The following is a 24,953-nucleotide window of genomic DNA, read 5'->3' as shown; positions in this document are numbered from 1 at the left end:
GATAATCTAAACCAGTCTGTAATGCAGACAAACACACACCTCGACATCTAATCACCCCCAGGGGCTACCTGAGTTCGACGTTCTTCATCAATGCACTCTCATGTTAGGAAAACACAGAACAAATGCAAACCAACATGTCACTTAATAATAACAAACTCATCCTTGCACATGAAAAGGGACACACAATGTTTCGTCTGAAGGTTCCCATTGTACAAAATAAGATCCTTTCATCTAGTTTAATATTTCATGCATGCCTCAGTGCACATGTCTTGGCCACAGGAGGAAAAGCCATTGCAGCGTTCTGAGTCAATGAGCTGTAAAGATGGTGCTGCAGCCTCACTCTAACAGGCTTGTCCTGGTCACAGACCGTATTGGACAGACGTGTGTCCTCTGCAACAGTTAAGCACGGATGCTGAGCAGACATGATGACACCTACAACACAACCTGTTGATGATGCGTGAGCACACCTACAGTGTGTATGATTCATCTAGCCAGCAGGGCAAACTATTCCTGGCTGATGCTGACTAGGCAGCGACTGAGCACACAAAATCTTCAACCCATCCTCGAACTAAATCATCCAAGCATGCATTATACTCTACTGTATTTGCAGCCATAGTAGAGTATATAGGTGATGCTGATTTGGCTTTCTGACACAAGCACTTTCACCGTGACATCATTGCACCGCGCGGCGCAGGATTGGCTGGCCGTCAACAGGTCAGCTTCAGCTCACACCAGACCAATCAGGCCAGGACAAGGAAGATCACATGACAAGCCCAAAGACAGATGACATCACTACTCTCCTAGCCATTTCCTGTCAATGGTGATGCTAATGCTGCTGAGGGCATGCACAGTAATGTGCAGAAACACTTATGCATTGCCACAACACACACACACACAATTTAAGAGTACTAGGACAATGAAGGACATGCCACTGAAGGCTGTGTGTCTGAAGGCAGACAAATGGCATTGTGTAAGGGTATGAAGGACAAAGCAATCCTAAACACCATTAAGGTATTAAGTGGCTAATTAATCACAACTCAATCATCCCAAATACTTTTCTCCCCAAGCACAATCATCTTTGTGTTTTCTTTTGCCAAGAACACAAGCCCGTCCACCTGCATACCGATGAGCTTCTCAAAGACTTAGTCATCTGTGAGCTGCAATATAAATGTGACAACTGTCATTTCTTATACTCCATGTAAGCACTGTCCACCTTTGAGTTTAATATACTGCCACTATCATTATTATTCAATACACTCTTCTGTTTGAAAATGCTCCATTATAGGTCAGTAGCAGGTTGGTAGAGGGAAGGAAAACAGTGCTCCATGTTTTAAGCTCTGTTGCTGGAACAAAATAAGGAAGAAGTCCATTGAAAGTCCCTTGAGGGACAGCGGAAAATAAATAAATAATGCATGTAAAGCGGGTGGAGCTGAATGATGCCCATAACAGCAAGACATTAAAAAAAAGGGGCCTTACATATCAAGTGGCAGCGCCATTAAACAGATCATGAACCAGTATCAGGTTAATTTATCTCTAGATACATAAAAGGGTGCTTACCGTTGCCAAGAAAGGCTGTCAAATGTGTTTGATTAAGATGCCAGTATAGCACATTTCCCTCCCTAATGATTTTGTGTTGTGTGCTGATGGTACATGTGGACTATGTGATGTCTCTGATAAGGAGCCACAGTGGTGAAAAGACCGGATATGCAGGGTTTAAACATGTGTCAAGAAACCTGCGCCTCGATGAGTTGCCCTTGAGCCAGTTCAAACTCTGGGCTTTGCCTTCACATTTGTCGAAATATTAATGTCAAATTAGAGTCTAGTTATCTCATAATTATGTGATTTATGTTGCAGTCAGTGTGCTTTACAGCTACGAGTAATTTAGAGCTTAATTTGCCTTTAGATTGTTGTTTTAAACAATCTGATTCAAGCACTGTCTGGTTAAACCTGTTCAGGCAAAGTGTTAAGGGATTAGCCCTTCACCAGCTAATAACCCCAGCGTAAGGTTAGCAAGTTAGCTGCCACTAGCAACGTCTCAGGCAGTGAGCGTTAGCTACGTCAACCGAAAACGCAGCGGGCAGTCTGACAGACAACAGGGGTGCGAGCTAACTTACTAAACGGCCAGAGGAAACGTCTCCATTCATGTTCAGACGATAACATTTGGTTTTTGTCTCGTCTGTAACGTTAAATTAAAATTGTTGGTAAAAGCTAGCTAACGTCTGTCTGACAGTTCAATCCCCAGCGCCGTCCGTTTCTCTCCACTCCCTGTCCGCTAACACCGTTCAGGACTGACCTGGAGAGATGCTTCAGGATCTGCTTCTTGATGAGCCCAGCCATGGCCGCACAAATCCGATATCCGAGCCTCCGCTGGGTGTCTAAACTGTCTGAGCTAGCTGGCTAGCCTAGCCGCTAGCTTTTCCCACTCGAGGTATAAACACACACAGCTCAAATTATCACCCCCGTGTCAGTCTTCATTTTTACGGTGTTCCCGCTTCATTCTCTGAGAGACGAGGGAGCGAAGGCAGTAAAAGCATTCCAGACGTCCGAAAGCCGGGCTCGTAGACATATCACGTTAGGCCATGTCATGCAGACATACTGATGAAGCTCCAAAACGGTCTAGATCTCTGCAATATCATACACCGAACACCTGGACAGCGCGTCGGAGGAACGGCGTCTGTTGTCACGGCGTTTAGGCGGGGCATTTTGATGCGTTCAGTGTGTGCTGGGAAACCCGTCAACTTAGAGATATGGATAGGGGTTAAGGTGGGTGTTTACATTTATAGAGTTAGTGCAATCATTTGAATACTGTTGTATACTCAAATAATTTATTTAAAAAATACAACTGTTGGTTTATAAAGCACTGAATGGCTTGGGGCCAAAATACATTTCTGATCTTCTGTAACATTACCACCAGCTCAGACCTCTCAGGTCGTCTGGGACAGGTCTGCCTTCTGACCCAAGACTGTAAAAAAATATATTCTAGTCTAGTCATTGTTCTGTCCCTATTAGAACTAAACATGGGGAGCTTTCACTTTTTAGGCCCCACATATTTGGAACAAACTCCCAGAAAACTGCAGGTCCTCTGCAACTCCCCAGTTCTTTAAATCAAGGCTGAAGACTTGTCTGCACTGTAACTTTCATTCTTTTATTTTCTACCTGCCTTATTCTAGTTTAGCTTGGTTTTAATTTAGTATTCTCTTTAAAGGACTGCTTTTAAATGCTCTTTAATGTTTCATGTAAAGCACTTTGATTTGCCTAAAAATTGCTATGCTGTATAAATGAACTTACCTTGCCTTACTCAGGGGGAAAACATAACTATGACCCAGAAAAGTTTTGGTTTTAATTATTGCAGATTTGAGTCTAATTAAAATAATGTATCTATCATTCAGTCATTGTTTAGTAGGCCTATACGTTAAATGTGTATATCTTATGTCACAACACAGGTGATACTGTAACGTACCAATTTTGGGACTGCACCTTTAGTCACACATTTGAAATAGACATTTGAAGCATAGATAGGCACATCGTATGGTCTGGAGTCTTGTTGTTGATGCACTAGCTTCAAGTTTTCAGAATTGTTTGCATAGTTCCATTTTTGTGTTAATACAATGGAGAAAAATTGTAATTCAGCATTTCTTCTGGAAAATGTCACGCTGGACACCCAATTTGTAATAGTGCAAATATATAAATATTGTTACACTATGATCAGTGGGCCATAGGCTACCTCATTCAGTGATAGTGACTTTTGAAAATTTTGGAGATTACGGCTTTAAATAGAAAATTATACTCAATTTAAATTGAATTGACCGTATTTTTACTGATTAGATCAAATATTTCTTTATAAGCAAAATGTCTATATACACTCCAGTAAGCAAAACAAAAGCCCAACTTTACTGTCTTAATGTCTTTTCTACCTGAATGCACATGTGTACTGTTTTGTTTTTTAATGTTGAACAATGTTAAAGTCTGCTATTAGTGTAGTACTGATCTGCCTTTTACAGGAAGATGCTTTAAACATGTAAAGTAAAGTTAGAATGGTGTTTCATGTATTTATTGTTTAAGAATAACAGTTTGGCATTGTATGCATTTGTCTATAATGTTACTGCATTGTGGATATGGCTGCAGTGGGTTTTCTGTGTGGTCACGGTTTGCTCTCACCATAAAACCTTTAAGGGACATCTAGTGTTCAAACCGAGGATGTAAACATGCTTTGGGCTATATGTACAGTAGTCTTGCATTGCCAGACCTTCATCAGGCTATGTACATAATAACAAGAATAAGCATGATAACTTGAAAACTTAATTTTCTAATAAATGTTAGAGAATTCTTTTTGCACATGAGGATATAAAAAAGTATACAAAAATATTATAGAATATTATAACAATTCAATTGGTGATGTAACAATAAAGCCATCATAAATTATCTGAATATCATACGCAAAATATTGGTGTTATGGTTGTTTTTTCATTGATATACTGTTAAGGACAATTACTATTTAAAAAAAAAAGAACATTGTGTTAATTTACTTGCAAACACAATTCAGGAGAAAAGGATTCATTAACATTTATAATGAATGAAATGCAATGAAATGACTTGGACTTTTTAACTTCTTTGTCAGTGGACATTAAAGCTGTGAGTTTAGTTGCTGTGTCTGATGGGTCTGTGTTGAGATGTAACCATAGGAGTTAACAGCAGTCTGCAGAATGCCACGTATGAAAGGAGGAGCAAACAGCCCCTCCCTGCACTGCTCTGCTTCAGTATTAACTTGTTGCAGGAAGTTTGCATCAGTCTTCAGTGTTTTACAATTAGGTTGTAACAGCATTAATGAACCCAAGTAGTAAAATAACCGACGGTTTTATGTCACTGACATAGATTGATAGACTTTAAAACAATGATGCAATGTTGGTACAACGTTTTGTCCCAAGGTGCAGCTTTTGTGTTGTTTTGTATTAGATCAGTGACATTTTCTCACTCCAAGTTAAGTGAAATTAAGCTTATGCTCATTTTGATCCTGTGGAACACTTTGAAAACTCACTAAAGATGCCTAAACCGTCTTTTAGGAAACATCACTGCTGTTGCACCGGAGAGAGATGCTGCTGCAGAACTTTATTCAGTTTTTTAGATGTATGATTAAACAAAATATAATAATAATCACCAAAGTATAAGAGTAGTAGAAATCATTCATTGTCTCCTGGTGTGTTATGTCATTAAAGTGGACCTACAGAGCCTGGAGTTAAACATGGGACAGCCCCCATCCGCATACCTCAACAAAAAAAAAAAAAAAAAAGCCCCCGTGGAAAGACACGACGCGCTCGCTGATACGCTGCTGGTCCAGTTAGTGGGCCTGGACTGGAAACATACTCCATCCATCCACGACTGCAAAACCAGCGGGTCTCACATCACACACACATTTATCTCAGCGAGCTCCCATTCACGATGACTGCGAAAAACCGACACAAGAACAGCTCGAGCGAGAAGAGCGCCGCATCCAGCCAAGACGATGCGTCGAAGAAAAGCCAAAAGAGCACCAGTAACGGGCTGAGTGGCCCCGGACCTCAGGGGCCACGATCAGGCAGCTGCCTCGGCTTTGTTGCGACCGCAGTGTTTTATATCGCGTTGATAGGCGCTGCAGGGTTTGCTGCTTTTTATTTACAGCAAGTTGTGGATGAAATGCGACAGACAAACGCCAGGCATGAGGAGAGCGCACGGCAAAACGCGCAGTTGAGCGGAAAAATGGAGAGCGTCGTTCAACAGGTAGGTAGACAATAAGAAGTAGGAACTGATTTTCAATTACATTAGCAGGGGTTCCCAAACTTTTTCCACAACTCCCAGGGAAATACAAACTATGCTTGGGCAATGCATATCATTGTTTTTGTTAGACATTACATACTCTATTCGTCCATATAGGCCTAGTTGTTGCACTGGATGTAAGTAAGTAAGTACATTTTATTTATACAGAGCTTTTCACAGACAAGGTCACAAAGTGCTTTACAATGCGCATAGACAATAAAAACATGGTAAAAATAGTCAATGTACTCTTCTTGGGGGCTGGGTGGTAAACCACAGTGATGGATTTGGTGAACTGCCTATACTTTTTATTCAGCAAACGTCCAATAAGTAGCCTAAACAATAAAAAGTTTTAGACCTGGTAAAAAATGAATCATTTCTTCATTATTTTCTATCTTGTAATGTTTTCTTTTGTTTACGAACAACAGATATTTAAGCGTGTGTGTTAGGATGCTGCAGGGTAATGATGACGAGTTGACATTGTCTCTCGCAGGGAAAGGGACACCCTCCCTTTTGTATTATAAAGTACAGAAATATGAAATGGTCATGTCTGACCATCAATCATCTTTTGCAGGAGTAAACAAATGTTAAAGATTCACAGGGTTTGTAAGTAAATAAATGTCCTGGTTCAGTTTCTATATAGGCCTACATGCAAACAAAAACATCTACTGTCTTATATAACTGAAGTCTTCTCCCTTTTTCATTCGTTCTCTACTCACTTCCTGGATGTAAAGTACACTGTGTTTCTATAACCAGTGTAAACTACATCCAGGATGTACTCTTACTTGAGTTATGTGATGACTCGACTCTACTCATGCAAATGTACAGGTAGAACATGTTTGTTATGTCACTTTACTTCGGGTGGGGGCTCACTTTTAATATTATATAACTCATAATAGTAGTGAGGAGTGATGATTGCATTGTGAATATTTACCAAGGTGTTCACACTGCAGTCATATCAAAATAATAATTATCTTTCTACTGCACCACCTCTTCTCAACATTTTCTTAACTATAAAGGTTTTTTACCCCACCACAAAAGTACTCTTTTCATATACTCATATATTGAAAGTACTAGTAAATGGACTTTTGCCACACTATTCCTAAGGTCAAGAATTTTTAACTTCCATGCTCATCTACACTTTAAAATAATTTATTTATATATATATATATATATATATATAGTTTTTTAAAGATTATTTTTTGGGGCATTTTTTCCCTTTATTTAGATAGTGACACCGGATAGACAGGAAAGGTGGGAGAGAGATGGGGGACAACACGCAGCAAAGGGCCACAGGTCGGATTCGATCCCGGGCCGCGCGTCCTTACTGAGTGAGCCAGAGGTCATCCCAGAAAATATATTTTTAATATGCAAGCAACAAACAAAATATCTAGTTTAGCATATTCAGTTAGTGTAATATTTGAATGTTTGGGGGTAAATTATAAAATTGAGATGACAGTGAAAGTTCATTCTTGACCTAAGGAATTATAGTACTTTTACAAAATAATGTTAACTCAAGAGCCACTTGCAAGCATTTTCCTGAGCTTTCAACCACATCGGATAGTCTTCATCAGTAAATGGATGACTGAGCCAACTCCGTGACAACTGAAGCTACTCAATTCACTGATGAAGACCATGATGCCATTGAAAGCTCAGGAAAAGGTAGGTAAGTGGTGAGGAAGATTCTTTCAAACTGCAAAATTGAGGCACTTTTTTCAGTAAGTAAGTTTGTTTGGTAACTGCAATAACATGATAATAAAATAAAACTGTGTGGATACACCACTGTCCAGTGAAAACCATGTACCCCCAAATTTTGTCATTTAGATTTTTTTGAAGAAATGCTTCGGGTTAAGAAAATTAAACTATTTAAAAACCTGCTGTCACAAATCGGAAAACAAGTCTGTGTTTCTTAGCTCCTGAAAAATTGAGCTTTTGGACACATGCGTGGTTTTCCCAGGACAGGGACAATTTGCATTTATTGTTTTGAAGTGCATCATAAAGAGTGCAATATACAAGTGTTTGACTATTTCCGGCAGATGTTAAAATGGATTCAAATCTGATGCTGTATATGTATTCTGCCTTGTTGCACAGGTGGAGTCTCTGAGTAGTGTTGTGGACGGGCTGGAGTCATCCCTGGGGGTTACACGGGTGGAGATGGAGGGGGCCATTGGCCGGATGAAGAGGGGCGAGGTGGAGACGAGGAGAGTGGAGGAGGCCCTTCAGAGGCTCCAGAATGATCTACTTAGGGACCTCTCAGAGGGCATCAACGAGGTGAAGGAGGCCCGAGAGAGGGACTTCTCTTCTCTGGAGACGACTGTGGAGGAGCGTCTGGCTGAGGTGAGTCAGTCCATCACAGCCAGCGTGGCCGAGTTCACCGGAGCTCAGGGCGAAACGCAGAGCCAGCTGGCTGATCTCAAGGCCCGCCTGGGGGACATGGAAGACCCTGCGCTCATCAAACAGGAGCTCTCTGCCATTGTGGATGCTGTAGCTGAAATCAAAACAGCCAAAGAGGAAGCTGATGCCTCAGCTGATTCGTTCAGGGAGCAGGTAGGCGCTGTGAGGTCAGAGCTCCACACCCGCAACCAGGAAGTAGCCTCCCTGTCCCAGGAAGTTGAAACCGTGAGGTTAGTCTTGCAAGAGACCATTGGAAATCTGAGGCAGTCCCTGTCTGCAGCAGAGGCTGATGTCAAGGCTCTGAAGGACAAAAGCATGACACTGGAGAGCAGCGTGGAGCAGGCCGCTGACACCGCTGGCCGCGCGGAGGAGGAGGTCAACGCAGCGCTCGCTCAGTTCCAGAAAAGATCAGACGACCTGGAAGCCCGAGTTAAAACATCGGAAGAGAGCGGAGATTCGCTGTCAGCATCGGTATCAGATATCACCTCCAAAATGGAATCGCTATTCGCCAAATACGACAGCCATGAAAGCACTCTGGCCGCACAGGGCCAGGCTGTGGAGAAAGTCAAAACTGGCGTGGAGCAGGAGATGGAGGCACTGAAAAGCAGTTTTGGGGAGCTCCAGTCCAACATGGATGCTCTGGGCGGTGCCCAGGCCGAGCTCCTGTCCAAGGACTCCAGCCTGGGTCAGCAGGTGGTGGACTTGGAGAATAGGCTCGCTGCTCTGGAGGACAGCAGCAGCAGCAGCATAAAGCCAGAGCAGCTCCAGAGCTTAAGAAGCATGGTAGATGGCTTGGAAAGCAAAGCAGCCAAGCTAGAAGGCCACGATCAGGCTATTTCTGCTCTTCAGAAAGCTCTGCAGGAGACTACACAGACACTGGCGGGTTTATCTGTTGACAAGGAGGAAAAGTAGGGGGTTAGAGTTAGCAACGTCACATCAGGATACCCAAACACGGACAATAATGATTCCCAAAGGGTGACCATAACCCACTTACTGTTTTTCGTGAAGCGATGTTTCTGAAATTCGTCGGTTGATGTCATGATGTTGAACATTTTAGTAGAAAAGTAGCCAAGGCGAGGCAGAGCTGTAGGCTACTGCTGATCTGTGAATTCAAATCCACATTCATTCTGCACTGTTCCTAATGTTTTGTTTTGTTCAATTGTCTGTGCCAAGGCGGTTTCTTTTTAAAAACCAAGCTAATGCAATGATAAGCTCTTTTGGAGCACTTCTTTGTTTACTCACTATGTGTTTTTTTACAAGAATAAAAACTCTTGTTGACCTAAAGCTGTGAAGAACTTTGTGTGAACTATGATTTTTTGTTTACATCAGGGGTAATACATTGATTGTATTGGGTGGAAATGAAACTTAAACTTATTGATAGGTGTTTTAGGGTTGCTAAAATCAAACAGGATTTCCCTCTCTATTGCATATTTCATGTTTCTTTACGAGTTTTTAAACAACAAATCCTCTCACATAAGGCACAATTTATTAAGCAGCACCACATTATTTATAATCTGTGACAATTGGCATATCACGCACGTAAAACTTTGCTGTGGAGTCGAGCAGATGATTTTCCACATCATTAAGACTGAATACCACGTGCTGAGCGCTTTAATCTGCAAACAGCAGTAACATGTCATTTTCCTCTGCCAGGTTTTCTGCAGAAATGTGCTTCCTCGTTGAACACCCAAGGCTGCAGTTGTGTTTTGAACCATTTAAAGGAATGTAGTGCGGCCAGCAAATGCAAGGAACTACTCATACAACATAGCTTTGGTTAAAAATAAACTGGAATCTCGAGTTTTAAAAACACCTCATTGGTTAAGGTGACTTTTTCTTGGCCAGGACCAGTAACTGTAGCTATAGCCTAGTAACATAAGTAGCCATTACCCTCTTTTTCCAGTCTGCTAGCTGGAGCTTCATATTAACCGTAAAGACATGAGAGTGGAGTCTATAACTCTGCAAAAAAAGTGAATACGTTTATTTCCTAAAATGTCAAACTATTCCCCCAAGCCAATATTTTGTGGCCATACTAAATGCCTACATAAATTGCCATATGAATGCCAAAATATATGTCTACATTTCCGGCACATTGCCACAACCTCCGGTGCACGCGCACACACACACACACACACACGCACGAAAAGCTCTAAAAGGAAGAAGAAAATAAATGATTGTCAGGAGCCAACATAAGCTGGTTTAGCCACAATCAAACTTGAAAAACATGTTTTGGAACGCTACCAGACTAGCTGCCAGATTGTTCACACTCGTACTTCTTAATGGGTTACCAGCTTTGTGCTTTAAATCAAAGTTTTTGTAATAAAAAAAAAAAAAAAAGGGGTTTCATATTTATTTAATTTGTAATGAAAAGATTTATTTCAGTAAAATCTTTAAACAGTAGTATGACAGATGCAATTGCTGAGAAAAATTCAAAAGAAGAAAACCTTGATCTGGAGGTTGTTGAAGAAGTGTGTTCCTCATGTTGGCCGGTGCGTCTCTCCAATATCAGACAGGTCAGCTATTTCACTAACCTGTTTAGTTGTAACACTTAAATCTCCCTCTACTGCAGTGAGGTTAGCCAGTGTCTGTCTAAGCTCAGCAACCTCCTGCTCTCTCTTCATAAGATCCTCTGCTAGTCTTCCTATCCGCAGAGTCAGGTCGGACAGCTGAGGCTCAAACGCCCCAAAGTCCCTCTTAATAGCAGCAACTTTTGGTTTAAGGTCGCTGGCAAAAGTCACTGTTCTTATCAGACGAGCTCTGCCGCTCTCTAGCTCTCTCAAGCGCTCCCAGATCTGTTTGTCAGCGGCGGTGAGTTCAGGGATGCGCCTGCGGAGCTGCTCTATGGCCTCAGTGTTGCGTTCGGACACGGCGCGGAGATTTGAGACCCGGTCAATGCTGCTGACCAGCACGTCCCCGATGCGTTTGACCATGCTTTGCTCCACCTGCGTGGTCTTGTCGTCCAGCGCCGCCAGCTGAGTCAGCAGAGACTCCAGCTCAGACTGCAGGCCGTCCATCCTGCGCACATCTGTCCTCACTGACGCCACCTACAGGACACACACAGACGAACAGAGGCTAAGAAAACTCGTTTTCAAATGTTACAGGAAAAATGTATTTGTTTCAGATGGAATCTGCAACAGAAACATGATTTCACCTCAGCAACATGAGTCCCACAGAGATTTAATATATTCATGCTGATTCAATTCTAATGTTAGATGGGATCTCTTCTACGGCCACTGAAGGTTATAATGAATAAATAACAGCAGCAAACTGATATTTACTTCATACAGTACAAACCAGGATATTTACATTCCTTATCAACATTTCACTATTACTTGGAGATGCCAAATTGAAAAGTTTCCTTATGTAGCCTAGTTTTGCATTGAGTTACACATTTTCTGACTCCAGGAAAACAAAGTGACAAACTTTTGTAGCATTCTTTTGTAGAGCTGCAATGCTTAGCCCATCGACAGAAGATGAATCGTTTGCTATCAATTGTAAGGATTTAAAACTATTCTGTGTCTTATGTGACAGTAAAATGTGAATCTTTGGATTTTTGACATCTCAAGACATCACCTTGGGCTCTGAGAAATTTTAACATCCATTTTTCACAGTAAAAAAAAAGAAAAGAAAAATCAGACATACCTTGTTGGCTAAGTCTTTTGCGATGGCTGAGGTGCGTCCTTCGATCTGTCCCACAGCGTCTCTCAGTGAGGTCAGGCTGGTCTGAAGCTGAGCTCGTTTCTCATTCAGCCCAGAGGCCCACTCCTTCAGCCGGCTCACGTCCTGCTCCAGACCCTCCAGCTGGGGCCGCAGAGCCCCCCGCTGACCCCCGAGACCCTCCAGCATCAGCTGGACACTCTCACACTGAAACAGGACATACAGTACATGGATTGGTAGATACAACAGCTGTATGCTTGTGTGTTCAGGAGAGGTTAGTCATTTTAAGCAATTATACGTTACAAGACATCTTTTCAGGTTATTTCCCTATCTATCTATCTATCTATCTATCTATCTATCTATCTATCTATCTATCAAAACACAGGAGAGAAATAACTGCCTCAGTACACAAGAGGATTCAATATACAAAACAAATGAGACCTTTTCAATAAAAAAAGAGTTTATTAAATAAGTTCAGTGATGAAATGAAATGACTGCCATGCTTTCAACAGGTGAAACTAAAATCAGATGGAAATATAGTTATCAAAAACATTAAGATTTATTGTACATCTACAAAAGACAGAGATGTAGTTTAGGGCTGTAACTCACAATTATTTTCTTGATTAATCAATTATTCATTTAGTCTACAAGAATGTCAGTAATTGTGAAAAATGCCCATGATATTTTATCAAGGCGATGTCATGAAATTGATTCATCGACTAATCGTTTCGGATCTAATGCAGTTATATCTGGAAAGACTGGCTTAGATATGGTTGTACAACTATATCCCAGTAATGGGGCATGTAGTATATAATCACTAAAGAAACCTAAATTTCTCACTTCCACAGTAAACTAATACTAAAATAAAAAAATCTTGATCTTACTTTAGTTATACAGTGCATGTATACCAGAGTTTATGTTGAAATCAGGGAACTTTGATGCAGTGATGGTCACCAATTATCTGACATTAAAACGCAGGTACACATTTTGAAAGACATTAATACTGAACTTTGATCGCCATTTTACAGCAAAGAGTAAAACAGGGCCACTCCTTTTCTCTAGGTGACTCAATACAATGACATCATTCAGCGAGGTCATCATGTAGAAGTTGAGTTGTCTCATCTGTTTCCCACTCCTCCTCATCATCATATTTCCATCCTTCTTCCTCCAAAGTGTCAGAGTCCTTTTGGCTGTCGGCTGTAGTTTCCCTTAGCACCATGGTGAGTTCACGGACAGCCTCTTTAACTACGGACAACTCATTCTTCATCTTCAGGATGCTGTTTTGAGCCTGCAGGGTGTCCAGCTCCTGTCTGATCTGAATGATTTCATTGAGTGCTTTCAGCATGCTGTCCTCAGTCCCAAACACCTGTAACGTCACCTCTTCCAGGCGTTTTTCTGCCCCGCTCAGGTCACCCGCCAGTCTCAGGATGGCGCGCACCGCCTCCTCCACCTGAGGCAGGTGCTCTTCACACTCCTGTGCCCGGGGAATGTGCTCCTGGAGCTGGGAGCTGAGCTCGGCCTCCCTCTTGGTCAGGCTGCCGATCTGCTCCTCCAGTTTGTGGATCTGCTTGGTGTTCCAGTCCAGGTGATCCTGAATTCGCTTGGTGTCGTCTCCCTCCGTGCGCTCCAGAGCTCGGGCATTCCTCTTCGTGCTGTCCTCAAGCTCCTCCAACTTCTCCGCCAGTGACCGGGCCCTCCGCTCGGCCTCGTTAACCCGCTCTGTGGCTCCGCCGTGAGCTTCCCGTGACTCGGCCTTGAGGGCAGCCAGGTCAGAGGTGATGGCGGCCAGCCGCTCCTGCCACGTCTCCGTCACTTTGAGGAAGTGGGCGTTGACCGTCTGCAGGTCACGGGAGGCGGAGTTCTCGTCGGCCTGCATCACCATGACGGCAGCGTGGAGGGTGGAGATGTCCTGCTGGAGTCGTGTTGCCAAGGAGACGGTGGAGAGCGCCTCCTGTAGGTCATCCTCAGAGGCGGCGAGCTGCAGCCGCAACACAAAACAGGAGGGCTGTTTCTGTGGGAGCTCTATGGTCCTCAGTACTCATATAGAGAGGCGAAGTCCCTCCCCTTCCGGTGGAACGCCATGGGACCTTAACTCAGAAAAAACATGAACGGTAGCGAATGGGGAAAGACAAATTATTTTTTGATCCCGTTTGAACTGAGCCATGAATTACACATATGATGTTCATCAGTTTAAGAGATAATTTCGCAAGTCAAGAAAGTCTCAGTTTATTGTTAAACTGTTGAAGTATAAGACTGTGAGAATACGTAATGAGAAAGACTACACACTTCAATATCACATGGATGACGTCTCGCTGTAACGTTACTCAAATGAGCAGAGGATCCCGCTTGTTCTTTTGCTTATCTGCTGAAAACACTTCACTGGATAAAACACAGCAGGTAAGATAACGTTACGCGTGTTGTGGAACAGAGCTAGCGAGCAAGTTGAGCATCAAGCTAGGTGACGTAGATTGTGTCAGATGAGAGATGTAGTTCACTGAGCGGCTTCACACAAAACTAGGTGGCCATACGACAAACCTACGGCTAACTGAGACTTTCTTCGGTTGAAAAATGATCTTTTAAATTGACAGAATATCATATTTGTAATCCATGGCTCAAATTCAAACCGGACCAAAAAATACTTATTATCTCTCCATTGACTCCCGTTCATATCTTTTCCAAAGATAGGTCCCATGGACTCGAAGTAGAAGGGCGAGACTTCGGCTCTCTATACAACGGATACAGTAGGAAACAAAACACATGCATACACAAAGGCACTGTGTGTACAATATAAGTCAACCGTGGATGAAAAAGTGTTACAAAAGCACACAAATGTGGATACTATAGATGTAAGGGGGACATTTTCAAAGAACAAAAAGAAAATGAAGCATGCAGAGGATTTTATATAATGTAAGGCAGTAGATTCATTGTGACCCCTTAAGCAAAGTCTGCTTGTGACCCCCAGCATCACAGGTCGTATATATTTAGGAGCTGCAAGTGGTTTTGTCCACAGGTGGTTCCACTTGAATAATTTTGATGGGGCTGAACATTTTAAACTGTCCAGAATTTCACAAAAATGCAAAGGTAAAGAAGTGCAAAACAATTTCGTACAGCAAAAAATACAGTACGTTTTTTCTTCTTTCTTATCATGTGAATCATTTCACGACCCAGAGGTTGGGAACCAGTAATTCACTAACTGTACTCCTACCCCTCCTCCCTAAACCACAGCTATCGACCAGAATGATATTCTACTTGTAATTCTAGTTTAAAAAATTAAAACAAACCAATAATTCTTAGGTTTTCACACAAACCCAAAGCATAATTTTACCCAAAACACTCAAATAAGAAATATAATATTTTATCACTTTATATCTTAAGTGGTATTTACCTATGCAGACAGTTTGGGTTTTATTTGTTCTGGTTTTGAAATATCTGTCTCTGAGATTTCTGCCCCAACCATAAACAATTTACATTTAAATTTAATGGAGGAAATTTTATTTGTGGTGCACAAATTACTGAAAACTAACATTCCCTATTATTAATAATAGGCCTACAAATAACACACTGTCAACGGTTTAAGTAGGGAATATTTCTTCAGTAAAAATATATATGCCATTATACACATTAAATTCCATTCACCTCCATTGCATTGGGGTCCCATACAACAATATCTCAAAACCTGGGCACATAAAACCTAAAGTGTCTGCACAGCTAGATACCACTAGAGCTGTGAACGTGTAATTTGGGTGAATTGACCCTTTAAAGCTCCATCCCTCAAAAGCAGCTTAACATATGTTCCACTTTAAATTAAACGTACCTTTTTAGAAACCTTTAGGACTTCTTCCTCCATGTCGAAGAGACTTGAAGTCTTTCCGTGTAATGACTTGTACTTTTCTTCAATTTCGGAAAACCTTTCATTTTGCTGTAGCACCACCCTGAAACGAAGAGAGACATATATACACTTTAGTAGAGACAAAAACTCTTTAGAACATTAGCTAATGCAGATTTTGTTGACTTACCAACTCAGAGCCCCGCATGCTGCAAGCGACAATAAGCACATTATACTTCTTATATCCAAACTCGAAGAGGTTTTATTCGCTGCTGCGATGTTTCCAGCTTCTGTCTTCCCTTTATGCGCTTCATCTTTGCCATTTACAGCCGACGTTTCGGACACTTCATCGCTTTGTTTTTGTGACTTCTTCCTCTGTTTCAACTCAGTAGGCATTTTAGCACACTGTAATGTGAAGGAATTCAACAGGCTTTAACAGTATAAAAAATAAAATAAAATAGCTATTCGTTACGTTGTGCAATAAAACACTTCTTTCACAGATACGTTCATAATGCAGGATACCTAAGTAACGTAAAAAGCATTAAAATACAGGCTGAGTTTTGCGAACGTTACCGCTAAACAATCCTTTTGCTTAACGTTACCCTGTTCCTTGGAAAAATGCCGCCTTCAAATGCTTCTCTTAAGCTCGTATATACAATTACCAACATGATTACTTAGTTAGAAACACAAAACCTGTAACAAATATAGCCAGTATTTATGTATGAAATGTATTGATGTTTTATCTTTTAGCTCAAGCCACACAATGGTTTGAAACAAAATTACAATTTGCCAATTTGTTCCACCGTTAGGCCCCAACCTAAACTCTCATAATTCCGACAGCGCAAGAAGCCCCTTAAACGCTTCAGCCAGCCACGTAAGCGGCTGCCAGAATTATTTAGTCCTGAATGTGGCCATACCGGATTAATGATGTATTTAAAGGAGAAGCTCAAACAATTAATCGGTTAATTAATTAGTCGGTGGCCAGAAAATTAAACGGCAACAATTATAAAAAAAAAGATTAATCGTTTAAATAATTTAACCATTAAAAGAATATATATACATTTTAGCTTCTCCAATGTGGGGATTTGCTGCTTTTCACAATTTTATGTGACTGTAAATTGAATGTTTGGGGTTTTAGACTGTTGGTAGGATAACACAAGACGTAAAGATGTCAAATTGGACTCTGCAAAATTGTTATGGACAATTTTAGCTATTTTCTTACAAACCAAACAATTAATCAAACAAAGAAAAATGTACATTTAATAATAATAATAATAATAATAATAATAATAATAATAATAATAATAATAATAAATTGAATTTATATAGCGCTTTTCACAAACTCAAAGTCTGTGCAGTGTAGCCACAAAATGACCAGGCAAAAGAGCTTCGGCACAAGCCATTTATTTGGCATGTTTCCAAAAACCTTACTTCCATTTTGAGTGTCAAAATATTTCAAAACTTGATTATCAGTAGCTTTCTATAAATGGTAATTCAAGCCCTATACAACATTGTATGTAGCAGTTCTATAATATAGCTTTTATTGATCAATTCTGTTATTCCATTATTATTTAATGGGTCCCAACAGCAGTATGCTATCTTGTATTCAGGATTTGTCAGCGTGTCCTATTAACTACAAGGGCCATGCGAATTACACAAGCTACTATTCTTTTAGGTAACATTTAACAATATTTAACAGCAGAAGACACAAACAATATTGCATGTGGCAGCAAAAGCTGCCACATGCAATTTCTAACAAAATAATGTGCAAAAAGATAGCCAGTACAATAATGCAATATGAGGGCGCGTTAATCAGAGATCTTTGGACTAAGGCATAGAGTGATGGAGTAAACAAATATTTGGTCATTGAAGGATCTACAACTTTCACTTTTAGTGTTTCTTATTTAACAACTTAAACTCCTGAGAAGCATTTACAGTAGAGAAATTGCTCAGTAATATAATCATCCAGTTCCCAAATCAGGGCTTAAAAAACTCCAGTCTGTTAACTCTGCACAATTAGATTTTAAGCATCATGGCAAAATGTATCTTAATGCTAAAGCACAAGCCGTAGTTATTCCACCCCAGAGCCGTGAACAGATATCAATATTTTTCTATTGCTTTTAAATGCCAAATCCAAAATCACATTATAGCACCACATTGTAGTGCGATTTATTTATTATGACTTTTGCAGTATGTTACAGCAACAACAAAATGAGGCCTTTAAAAAGGGATTGTTTTCAGTCATATTTTAAGTGGACATGTGTTGCTGTACAATGGGGCCTGAAAGCTACAAAGAGGTCTGCATCAGATAATTCTAGCCTTCAAGTGTGGGCTATTGTGTTTATTGGTTTAGAGAGTACCAGCCAAGTGTGGGCTATTAAATGTAATACCAAAGGGGGCAATGTAGAACATCACAGCGGACGTACAAAAACAGCTACAAATTAAATCCAAAACATCATCAAAAGGAACCCCTCAAAATAATAATCTACTGCTTACAATGTTGACCATATTATCAATTACAACATCTTAAAGTGTCTGATTCCAAGCAACAGAAAAGAGAAAAAAAAACAGTGCAATTGACCTACATCAAGCAGGGTTATTCTAATGCTATCAGCTAGATTGCTAAAGCTCTAACCAGTAAACTGAGCATAAAGACTGGAAGCAGCTAACCGGCTCTATCCAAAGGTTACAAACGTTTTATCACGCTGGTTGGTAAGCAGACTCTTGCCTACAGACAGAGCCAGGCTAACGGTTTGCTCCTGTTTCCAGTCGTTATGCTAAGCTACGCTAAACCGGCTCCTGGCTACAGCTTTGTATTAAACCGTCAGATAAGAGAGTGGTATCAATCTTCTCACCGTACTCCTGGCAAGAAAGTGAATGAGCATATCCTTCAAACTCAATTTTTAATAGCTGCATAGATTTCATGCCATCTTGTCCTTTTATAATAACAGATGCATGGCCTGCAAAAACAAAGAAAAACATAACTATTCACAAGATAATGTAGCTAATGTGTTAACAAGGCTACATAACTGATAGTATGTGTGATTAAAAAATATATATCTGGTCCCCCAAGGCCTCGTTATCAGGTTTTGGTCCCGTCTTTGAAAGAGCAAAAATAAGTGCACTTTGGGGACGGAAAGGACACTTTCAAACCTGTGGGAATGTGCAAAAAAAGCACAATACAGAGTGCACATGATGAGTGAGAGTAGGTTAACCAATTAAAAACTTACAACTGAGTACTCTCCACTCCTTAGGTTTTTTTCTTTTTTTTTTTACGTCATCAACTAAAGAAATCAGAACGCAAATCCATCCTTCAAAACACCACAAACCCTCTGCTACATATATATATATTTAAACCCCAAGACCCCAAAGCAAAATAAGCAATAACTAAAAAAACTAAAATAAACTCTTTTGCTCCAAGGATGAGTGAGCACCACTCATTGGGACAACTATGAGGGTGCTGAATCTAACAGAAGCCACACACCATGACTCAGGAGCTGTAGTGGTCCTGGAAGAAAGAAAATACATCGTTAGAACTTGAATTGATGTTTGTCAGACAAGATGTTTATGTGATCGTGATTCAAGTGGTGTATTTCTGACCGACCTGAATTGAGCTAACTACGCCGCTGGCCATGACGGAGAGTTTTCCTGCCACTGAGCGCACTCCCAGTTTGAGCTGAGACATGTCAGGAGCACTGGGCAGCACGTTGGTCAGACGGTAGGAACTCACTGTGAGCACAAGACAAATGAAGCGATTTAAGATTAGTTTTGGCGTTCCCCAACTTTCTTTTGTACAAAGTTTACGAGTGGTCCAGACCACTGGAACGAGTCTTATTACGGACAGTCTGCCTCTCTCCACATGGGAAAAAGAAAAAAAAACACACACACTTTTGATTTAAAAACTAAATTAATGCTTTAATCTGAATCAATCTGGAGTTAAAATGTGTTACGGAAATCAACTAAAATCAAAATAAACAGTTCATCGTCTGATTATTTCTGTCACGGTACAAACAGCACTTCTAACAGCACAGATGTAGTTATGCCTCTCATGCTAATATGACACATTATTGTCATATAGCAATTCGGGGACTATGTAAATACGACATTCATTAAATTGAAACAAGCAATTATCTACAAGTTTGTGCAGTTGTCGGTTTGATAATCTAATGTTAAACACTTGTATGAGCAAGCTTTGCGGAAAAAATGTTTAGGTTAACAATAAAAAATGTTCAATATGTCTTTGGGTAATTAGACATACTGTACATTTATTTCTATTTATCAATAACACAAACTTAAATGGTTAGTGAAAATGCTTTTGCTGAGGCAGTGATGGTGCAGTAGTCTCTTACCAGTCTGTTTCTTTGGATCATCAAAGAGGTCTGCTGAACTTATAGAGGCACTCCCAGAATATCTTTCCAGTCGTGTTTTGGCCTCATACTAGAGAGCAGAAACATAGACACAGACATATTTTTTTGCAAACAGTCTTGAGTACTTCTCAAATTTCAGTAATGTTTATGCGCGATCGCTATAAGCATTTATATAAAAAATTGGAAATTATTGACCATCTACAATTAAAAGTGTGCAAGTCAACACGTCATCATCAAAATCATGTGTTACACAATGTATGTTACAGTATAGACAACATGTGGGATGGGTAGGACTCATGCTGTCATTGCGTACCTCAGAGTTATCTTGTTTTCCAAAGTACATGTCAGAAGAGATGGCTTTCACGTCGCCTCCAAACTTTTTCTGAGCTTCTCCTGTGTCCGACACTGGCACTGCTTCTGGTTTTCTTCTGGAGGTGGGCCTGATAACAAAAAAAAAAAAGGAGATGATTATTACAAATGACAACACTTATGATTTAATAACAGAAATCAGGACTAACCGATAGTTGTCTATTCTGAAAGCAAAAAGGTTAAATTCCTACTGTATCAAGCAACAACAGTAAGCAGTAAAAAGTCATGAGAGGTCTGTTACAGTGACAGCAGCAGGGTCTATATTACCGGTCATTCAGCGATGATATAGAGGAGGTCAAGTAGAAGTCCGGCTCTGGTTTCTTGCTCTCCTTGAGCCAGCCTCCTTCACCTCTATCATCCCACAGCGAGGAGAAACTATCTGACGTTTCTGTTTGATCCTCAAACCGGGACAAGATCCTAAAGAAAGAAGGTCAGAATAATAATAACAATGTAAAAAAATGCTGTGCATGGATTATGTATGAGAACTGAATTGGCATGATCAAAAGCGAGAGGAAAGGCAGATTTCAAAATTCTAATTCAAAAGAGCTTTAAAGCCATGAACACATTAAGAGACAGTATTGCCAAAGCACTGTAGGATTACTGACATTAACTCACATCATATTCAGACAATTGTAATAACATGCTTTTAAAAAACCAAACCGCAACAGCAGATTTGTTTTATGACTTTAAAAACAAAATAAAATGAAATAGCATTTGTGCACACAAAATTAAGAGAACATATCAATGATAACATTTAAAATACCAGTTATATAAATCACATTTATCTGACCTAGAGCTGAAGGACCCTTCATCATCGTTGTCCTCAGTGAACCGTCGTGCCTTGGTGGTCTTGGTCCCCAGTGGACTCTCCTGCTGGATCATGTGCATGTCCGATGTCACAGAGTGAGACACTCCACTGCAGAGCGATAATGGGAGCAAGAAACAGAGATATGAAAACAAAGCCTTGAATCAGCTACGGGATCACTAGTAGTTGTCTCTTCATCATCATACCTCCTCATGCCCAAACCCATGCCCAGTCTCTCAGCTTGCTCTTTCTTATTCCCCTTTAATCCCTTCAACGTCTTCTCCATTTTCCTCTGCTGCTCAAAATCTTTACAGGTCAGTCGCAGGGATGGAGAGCTGAGAAGGTTTAAAAAAATAAAAAATAAATGGCAAAACAGAGGGAGAGTACAGCAGCAAAAAGAGAAACACAATTTTGTTTTTAAAGAAAGACAAAGTAAAGTAACGCACATGAATTCCTCAGGTTGGTTGCTCTTCTTGGAAGCACCAGTGCTCTCTTCTTTCTCTCTGAGCTTGTCGGCATCTTGAGCCTTCTTCTCCAGATCTGAGAAACTCTTGCTGCTAACCTTCTGAGCGCCCAGACCGCCTTTCTTAGAGGCCAACTAGAAGAAGACACATTTTACAAAACACACTATGAATGCTAAGTCTGTGAACACACATACAGTACTTACGACAATGCGTAATGTCCAAACTGAAGTTACTAGGAGTACATACGGTTTTCTTGGCGGCAGTTGGCTTCTTCTTAAGGAGAGAGGAATGCTCTGGAGAGATCAAAGGACAGTAAAGTTACACCTCCTACAGTTTAGTAATAATTCAGATACAAAAGCGGGGTCTAAAATGGGGGAATGGAGTAATGTAAGTAAACGTGAAGAATATAAACCAACCTAGATTTGATTCTGTAGAAACAGTCAGCATCTCCACACTAGGGCCCTCATCTAGATTACCTGAAAAGGTTTAATGTATATGTGATGAGCCATAAATGGAAACGAGATAAATACAACTATGTTATGTATTTTGTGAATATCGTTACCGTCTTCCTCTTTTCCCCTGGTTAAAGGCTTCTCTGATGTGGAGGAGCTGAGACACATTTGAACCGTGTTGGCCGTGTTCACATTTTCAGGAAGAGCCTAGGCGTTAAACAGACACAAGTGGTGAAATTACTAAAACCCTGTCACTGTGTAGGTAATCCAATAAGCATGTATGTGGATGCAATTACACTTAGGCAAGGAAAGCACACTCCTCTACCTGTATATGAAGACTGAAGAAATCCACTTGCTTGTCGTCCGGTGATGTTGGGGAGAGAGGAGCCTGACTGTCAAGCCACAACTGTACAGAAGAAGAGCAGTACAACTGATACAGCTATCTGTGCACTGGATGTATTCTATGCAAAGTGTGATAAGCAAAGAGGAACTCAATTCTGGCTTCCCTCCGATCTGTGGAGCAACCTGCAAGTGGGATGTTTTAAGACAGCAAACAAACGTGTCTGCATTACCTCAGTGCCATGGGATCTGGTGGCTTGTGTGGCTGAAGTCTTTATCTTCTCCCTGTACAGCTGAGCAGCTCGGCTGTTGTATTTGGTATTGGCAGCACTGGTCGTGCACCCATGTTGACTGAAAAATGACATCTAAACAGATACAGGAAGGATGACAGGAAGAATTAAGTAACATTACATGCGAGTCACACACTGCTGGAATTAAAATCTGTTGATAGTGTGCTGATATGCTGCCTTCAGGTACTGACCGCACTGGCATTGCCTCCCACTTGCATACATCTTAGCTGAAACCAAGACCAATTGAAATCCAGCTCAGTGGACCTGTGTAACACAACAATGTCAGGATTTGAACAGACCTTAAATTTCTATGTCGCTAAACGGTTTGACATTGACAAACAGCATCTCAGGTTCCAAAATAATTCTCTCCATACCATTTTACTCTTAGTCTGGAGGTTTCTGCTCATATTAAGAATCTTGTGTAATAGTTTGCTTTTGTGTTTTCGTGACCAGAATATTGCAATTCATTATACATGTGCGGCTTGCCTAAGCCAAGTAGCAGTAGCTTGTCTGCAGATGGTTCAAAATGCTCATGGCTACCAGTGGAGTTTAGAATTCAATACAACATTGTCATTATTATCTATCAGGCTCTACACAGTAAACCCCCTGAGAACATTTTTGACTTGATGTCACCATATAGTCACTTAACATGTCTACTGTATGTCCCAGAGCTTAGCTTAAAATAACTATAGAACAAGCGTTTGCTGTCTTTGCCCCTACATTTTGGATTACTTTACCTCCCAATGTAGGATGGTCCAATTCAATTCTAATCTAAATTGTTTTGTTACTTTTGTATTTATTTCCTGCTAAAAGCGTTTATTAGGAGGCACTCTGTAACTTTTGATTAGAAAATTACACTATATAGATAAGTCCTGACTTACCTGATAAAGGTCAGATGCACCCCAAGAGACCTGTGTGTCCCAGAGCAATCTATACACAGGAATACACCGTATGTGATGCTGGCCCAACTGGGGTTTTTAGCTGAGCAGTCAAAGCAAATCTAGGAGAAAGAGAGCACAGGAGATGCATAGAAACAAACCAATATATAAATAGATGGGTCAATTGATATTTCAATGCAACAGTAAAGACTGAAGTTATGTTTTATATTTCACCTCTTTCAAGATTATACAATAGATCAATAAAAAAGACGTGGAAGCAAACAATGTGAAGAATGTTTGTAACCATGAAGGTCTGAAGTGCATGTTGCCTGTGAAATCAACTGGCTGCTGATTCAAACAGCTGTTGGTGAAGTGGGATTAATTCACTCTTACTTACTGGTAAAGCAAAAAGCACACTTCCATTCTGAGTATATTCAGAATGTATGCACTACTGTTTACACTCAGCTAAGCCTTGAGGGAGCTTATAACAAAGGAACATTAAGCCTAAACAAACACCTAGCTTAATGTCAACAGTCAAAATGTAGCTAGCTAGGCTGTCAACCACTTGGATAACGTTACGTCTGGTTACAGTTCACAAGTTTTCTGACAGATTATTCTCCTGCAAATGTTAGGGTACAATTCAACAAAACCAACCGATTTTACACATGACACGTATCAGCTAGCTAACGTAAATTGTTAAATTAAGCTGGTGAATTAAAGCTAACTTTGGCGTTTCTCAAAGTGCGACGTGTCAGATATACAGTTTAACTTCATTGTTAAAGAGACTAGCTATACAGTCCGCCGTTTGAAACCCTCACCTTATTCGTAGGGATGGCGCGAAGTCGCTTAAAAATAGTGGAAATGTCCTGCTTGCTGGGCTCTGACATTGTTCTATCTGTTGGTAATAACTGGTGGTTAGACAGCGAAGTAGCATGAAAAACAGCCCTGTGTCTTTTTCCGAATACGACACGTCAATAGGAGAACATCAAGATCGGGCTCTGATTGGATAAAAATGACCCGTGGTTATGTTATTGTAGCAAGGTCTCCTGGGTAATGTAGTTACTTTACATTTCAAGTTTCAGTTGTGTTTTGACAATGATATAGAAAGTATTAAGATCATGTACTTCTTTTCTGAAGGATGGCCATATGCTTATATACATTTTATTACTGTTGGTCTGCTTGAGTAGAACATATAAACATTTAATTCAAAGTACAGACTGATTCAATCATCAACTTTGCTCACTCAATCAAAATGACACAAATAAGATTAAATATACCCCCAGAAGACTTTACCAGTTAGAATGTGGATTTATCTGCAATATACCGAC

The 24,953-nt window shown here is 40.5% G+C and overlaps 4 protein-coding genes across 9 annotated transcripts in view; 1 reads left to right on the top strand and 3 right to left on the bottom strand.

The window, feature by feature from the left end:
- Positions 1 to 2,706, bottom strand: part of bltp3b (bridge-like lipid transfer protein family member 3B) — a 32,687-nt gene extending 29,981 nt beyond the window's left edge. Inside the window, exon 1 of the mRNA XM_028570734.1 lies at positions 2,294 to 2,706. Within this exon, the coding sequence (XP_028426535.1) occupies positions 2,294 to 2,337 (44 nt within the window). The 5' untranslated portion in view covers positions 2,338 to 2,706. The remainder of the gene's footprint in view (positions 1 to 2,293) is intronic.
- Positions 2,707 to 5,303: 2,597 nt separating this feature from the next.
- Positions 5,304 to 9,465, top strand: ckap4 (cytoskeleton associated protein 4). Its single transcript, XM_028570733.1, has 2 exons — positions 5,304 to 5,754; positions 7,879 to 9,465. Exons 1-2 carry the CDS (start codon positions 5,437 to 5,439, stop codon positions 9,091 to 9,093), a joined length of 1,533 nt encoding a protein of 510 aa, XP_028426534.1. The 5' UTR covers positions 5,304 to 5,436; the 3' UTR covers positions 9,094 to 9,465.
- A 1,050-nt stretch (positions 9,466 to 10,515) lies between these two features.
- ikbip (IKBKB interacting protein) lies at positions 10,516 to 16,545 on the bottom strand. Of its 5 annotated transcripts, XM_028570464.1 has the most exons (5): positions 16,264 to 16,393; positions 15,852 to 16,066; positions 15,650 to 15,767; positions 11,821 to 12,042; positions 10,516 to 11,222 (listed from the first exon to the last, which is right to left on the bottom strand). In XM_028570464.1, the coding sequence occupies exons 1-5, from the start codon at positions 16,327 to 16,329 to the stop codon at positions 10,656 to 10,658; spliced, it is 1,188 nt and encodes a 395-aa protein (XP_028426265.1). In that variant the 5' UTR covers positions 16,330 to 16,393; the 3' UTR covers positions 10,516 to 10,655. The 5 variants fall into 5 exon arrangements, with proteins under 5 accessions (XP_028426265.1, XP_028426266.1, XP_028426264.1 ...); XM_028570465.1 differs by having other exon boundaries at positions 15,852 to 16,305; XM_028570463.1 differs by lacking the exons at positions 10,516 to 11,222; positions 11,821 to 12,042; positions 16,264 to 16,393 and adding exons at positions 12,278 to 13,813; positions 16,445 to 16,545.
- A 500-nt stretch (positions 16,546 to 17,045) lies between these two features.
- arfgap3 (ADP-ribosylation factor GTPase activating protein 3) lies at positions 17,046 to 24,615 on the bottom strand. 2 transcript variants are annotated; one of them, XM_028570352.1, is made up of 16 exons: positions 24,444 to 24,615; positions 23,629 to 23,747; positions 22,939 to 23,011; positions 22,691 to 22,822; positions 22,444 to 22,524; positions 22,229 to 22,325; positions 22,083 to 22,142; positions 21,913 to 21,959; positions 21,649 to 21,800; positions 21,409 to 21,537; positions 21,188 to 21,313; positions 20,665 to 20,814; positions 20,342 to 20,468; positions 20,011 to 20,098; positions 19,266 to 19,390; positions 17,046 to 19,169 (listed from the first exon to the last, which is right to left on the bottom strand). In XM_028570352.1, exons 1-16 carry the CDS (start codon positions 24,510 to 24,512, stop codon positions 19,152 to 19,154), a joined length of 1,593 nt encoding a protein of 530 aa, XP_028426153.1. In that variant the 5' UTR covers positions 24,513 to 24,615; the 3' UTR covers positions 17,046 to 19,151. The 2 variants fall into 2 exon arrangements, with proteins under 2 accessions (XP_028426153.1, XP_028426152.1); XM_028570351.1 differs by lacking the exon at positions 17,046 to 19,169 and having other exon boundaries at positions 19,242 to 19,390.
- Positions 24,616 to 24,953: the final 338 nt, after the last annotated feature.

The sequence above is a fragment of the Perca flavescens genome, chromosome 23, assembly GCF_004354835.1.
Source record: "Perca flavescens isolate YP-PL-M2 chromosome 23, PFLA_1.0, whole genome shotgun sequence".
NCBI classification, from domain to species: domain Eukaryota; kingdom Metazoa; phylum Chordata; class Actinopteri; order Perciformes; family Percidae; genus Perca; species Perca flavescens.
Note: the sequence above shows the minus strand (reverse complement) of the source record. Positions and strands in the feature narration are given on the sequence as shown.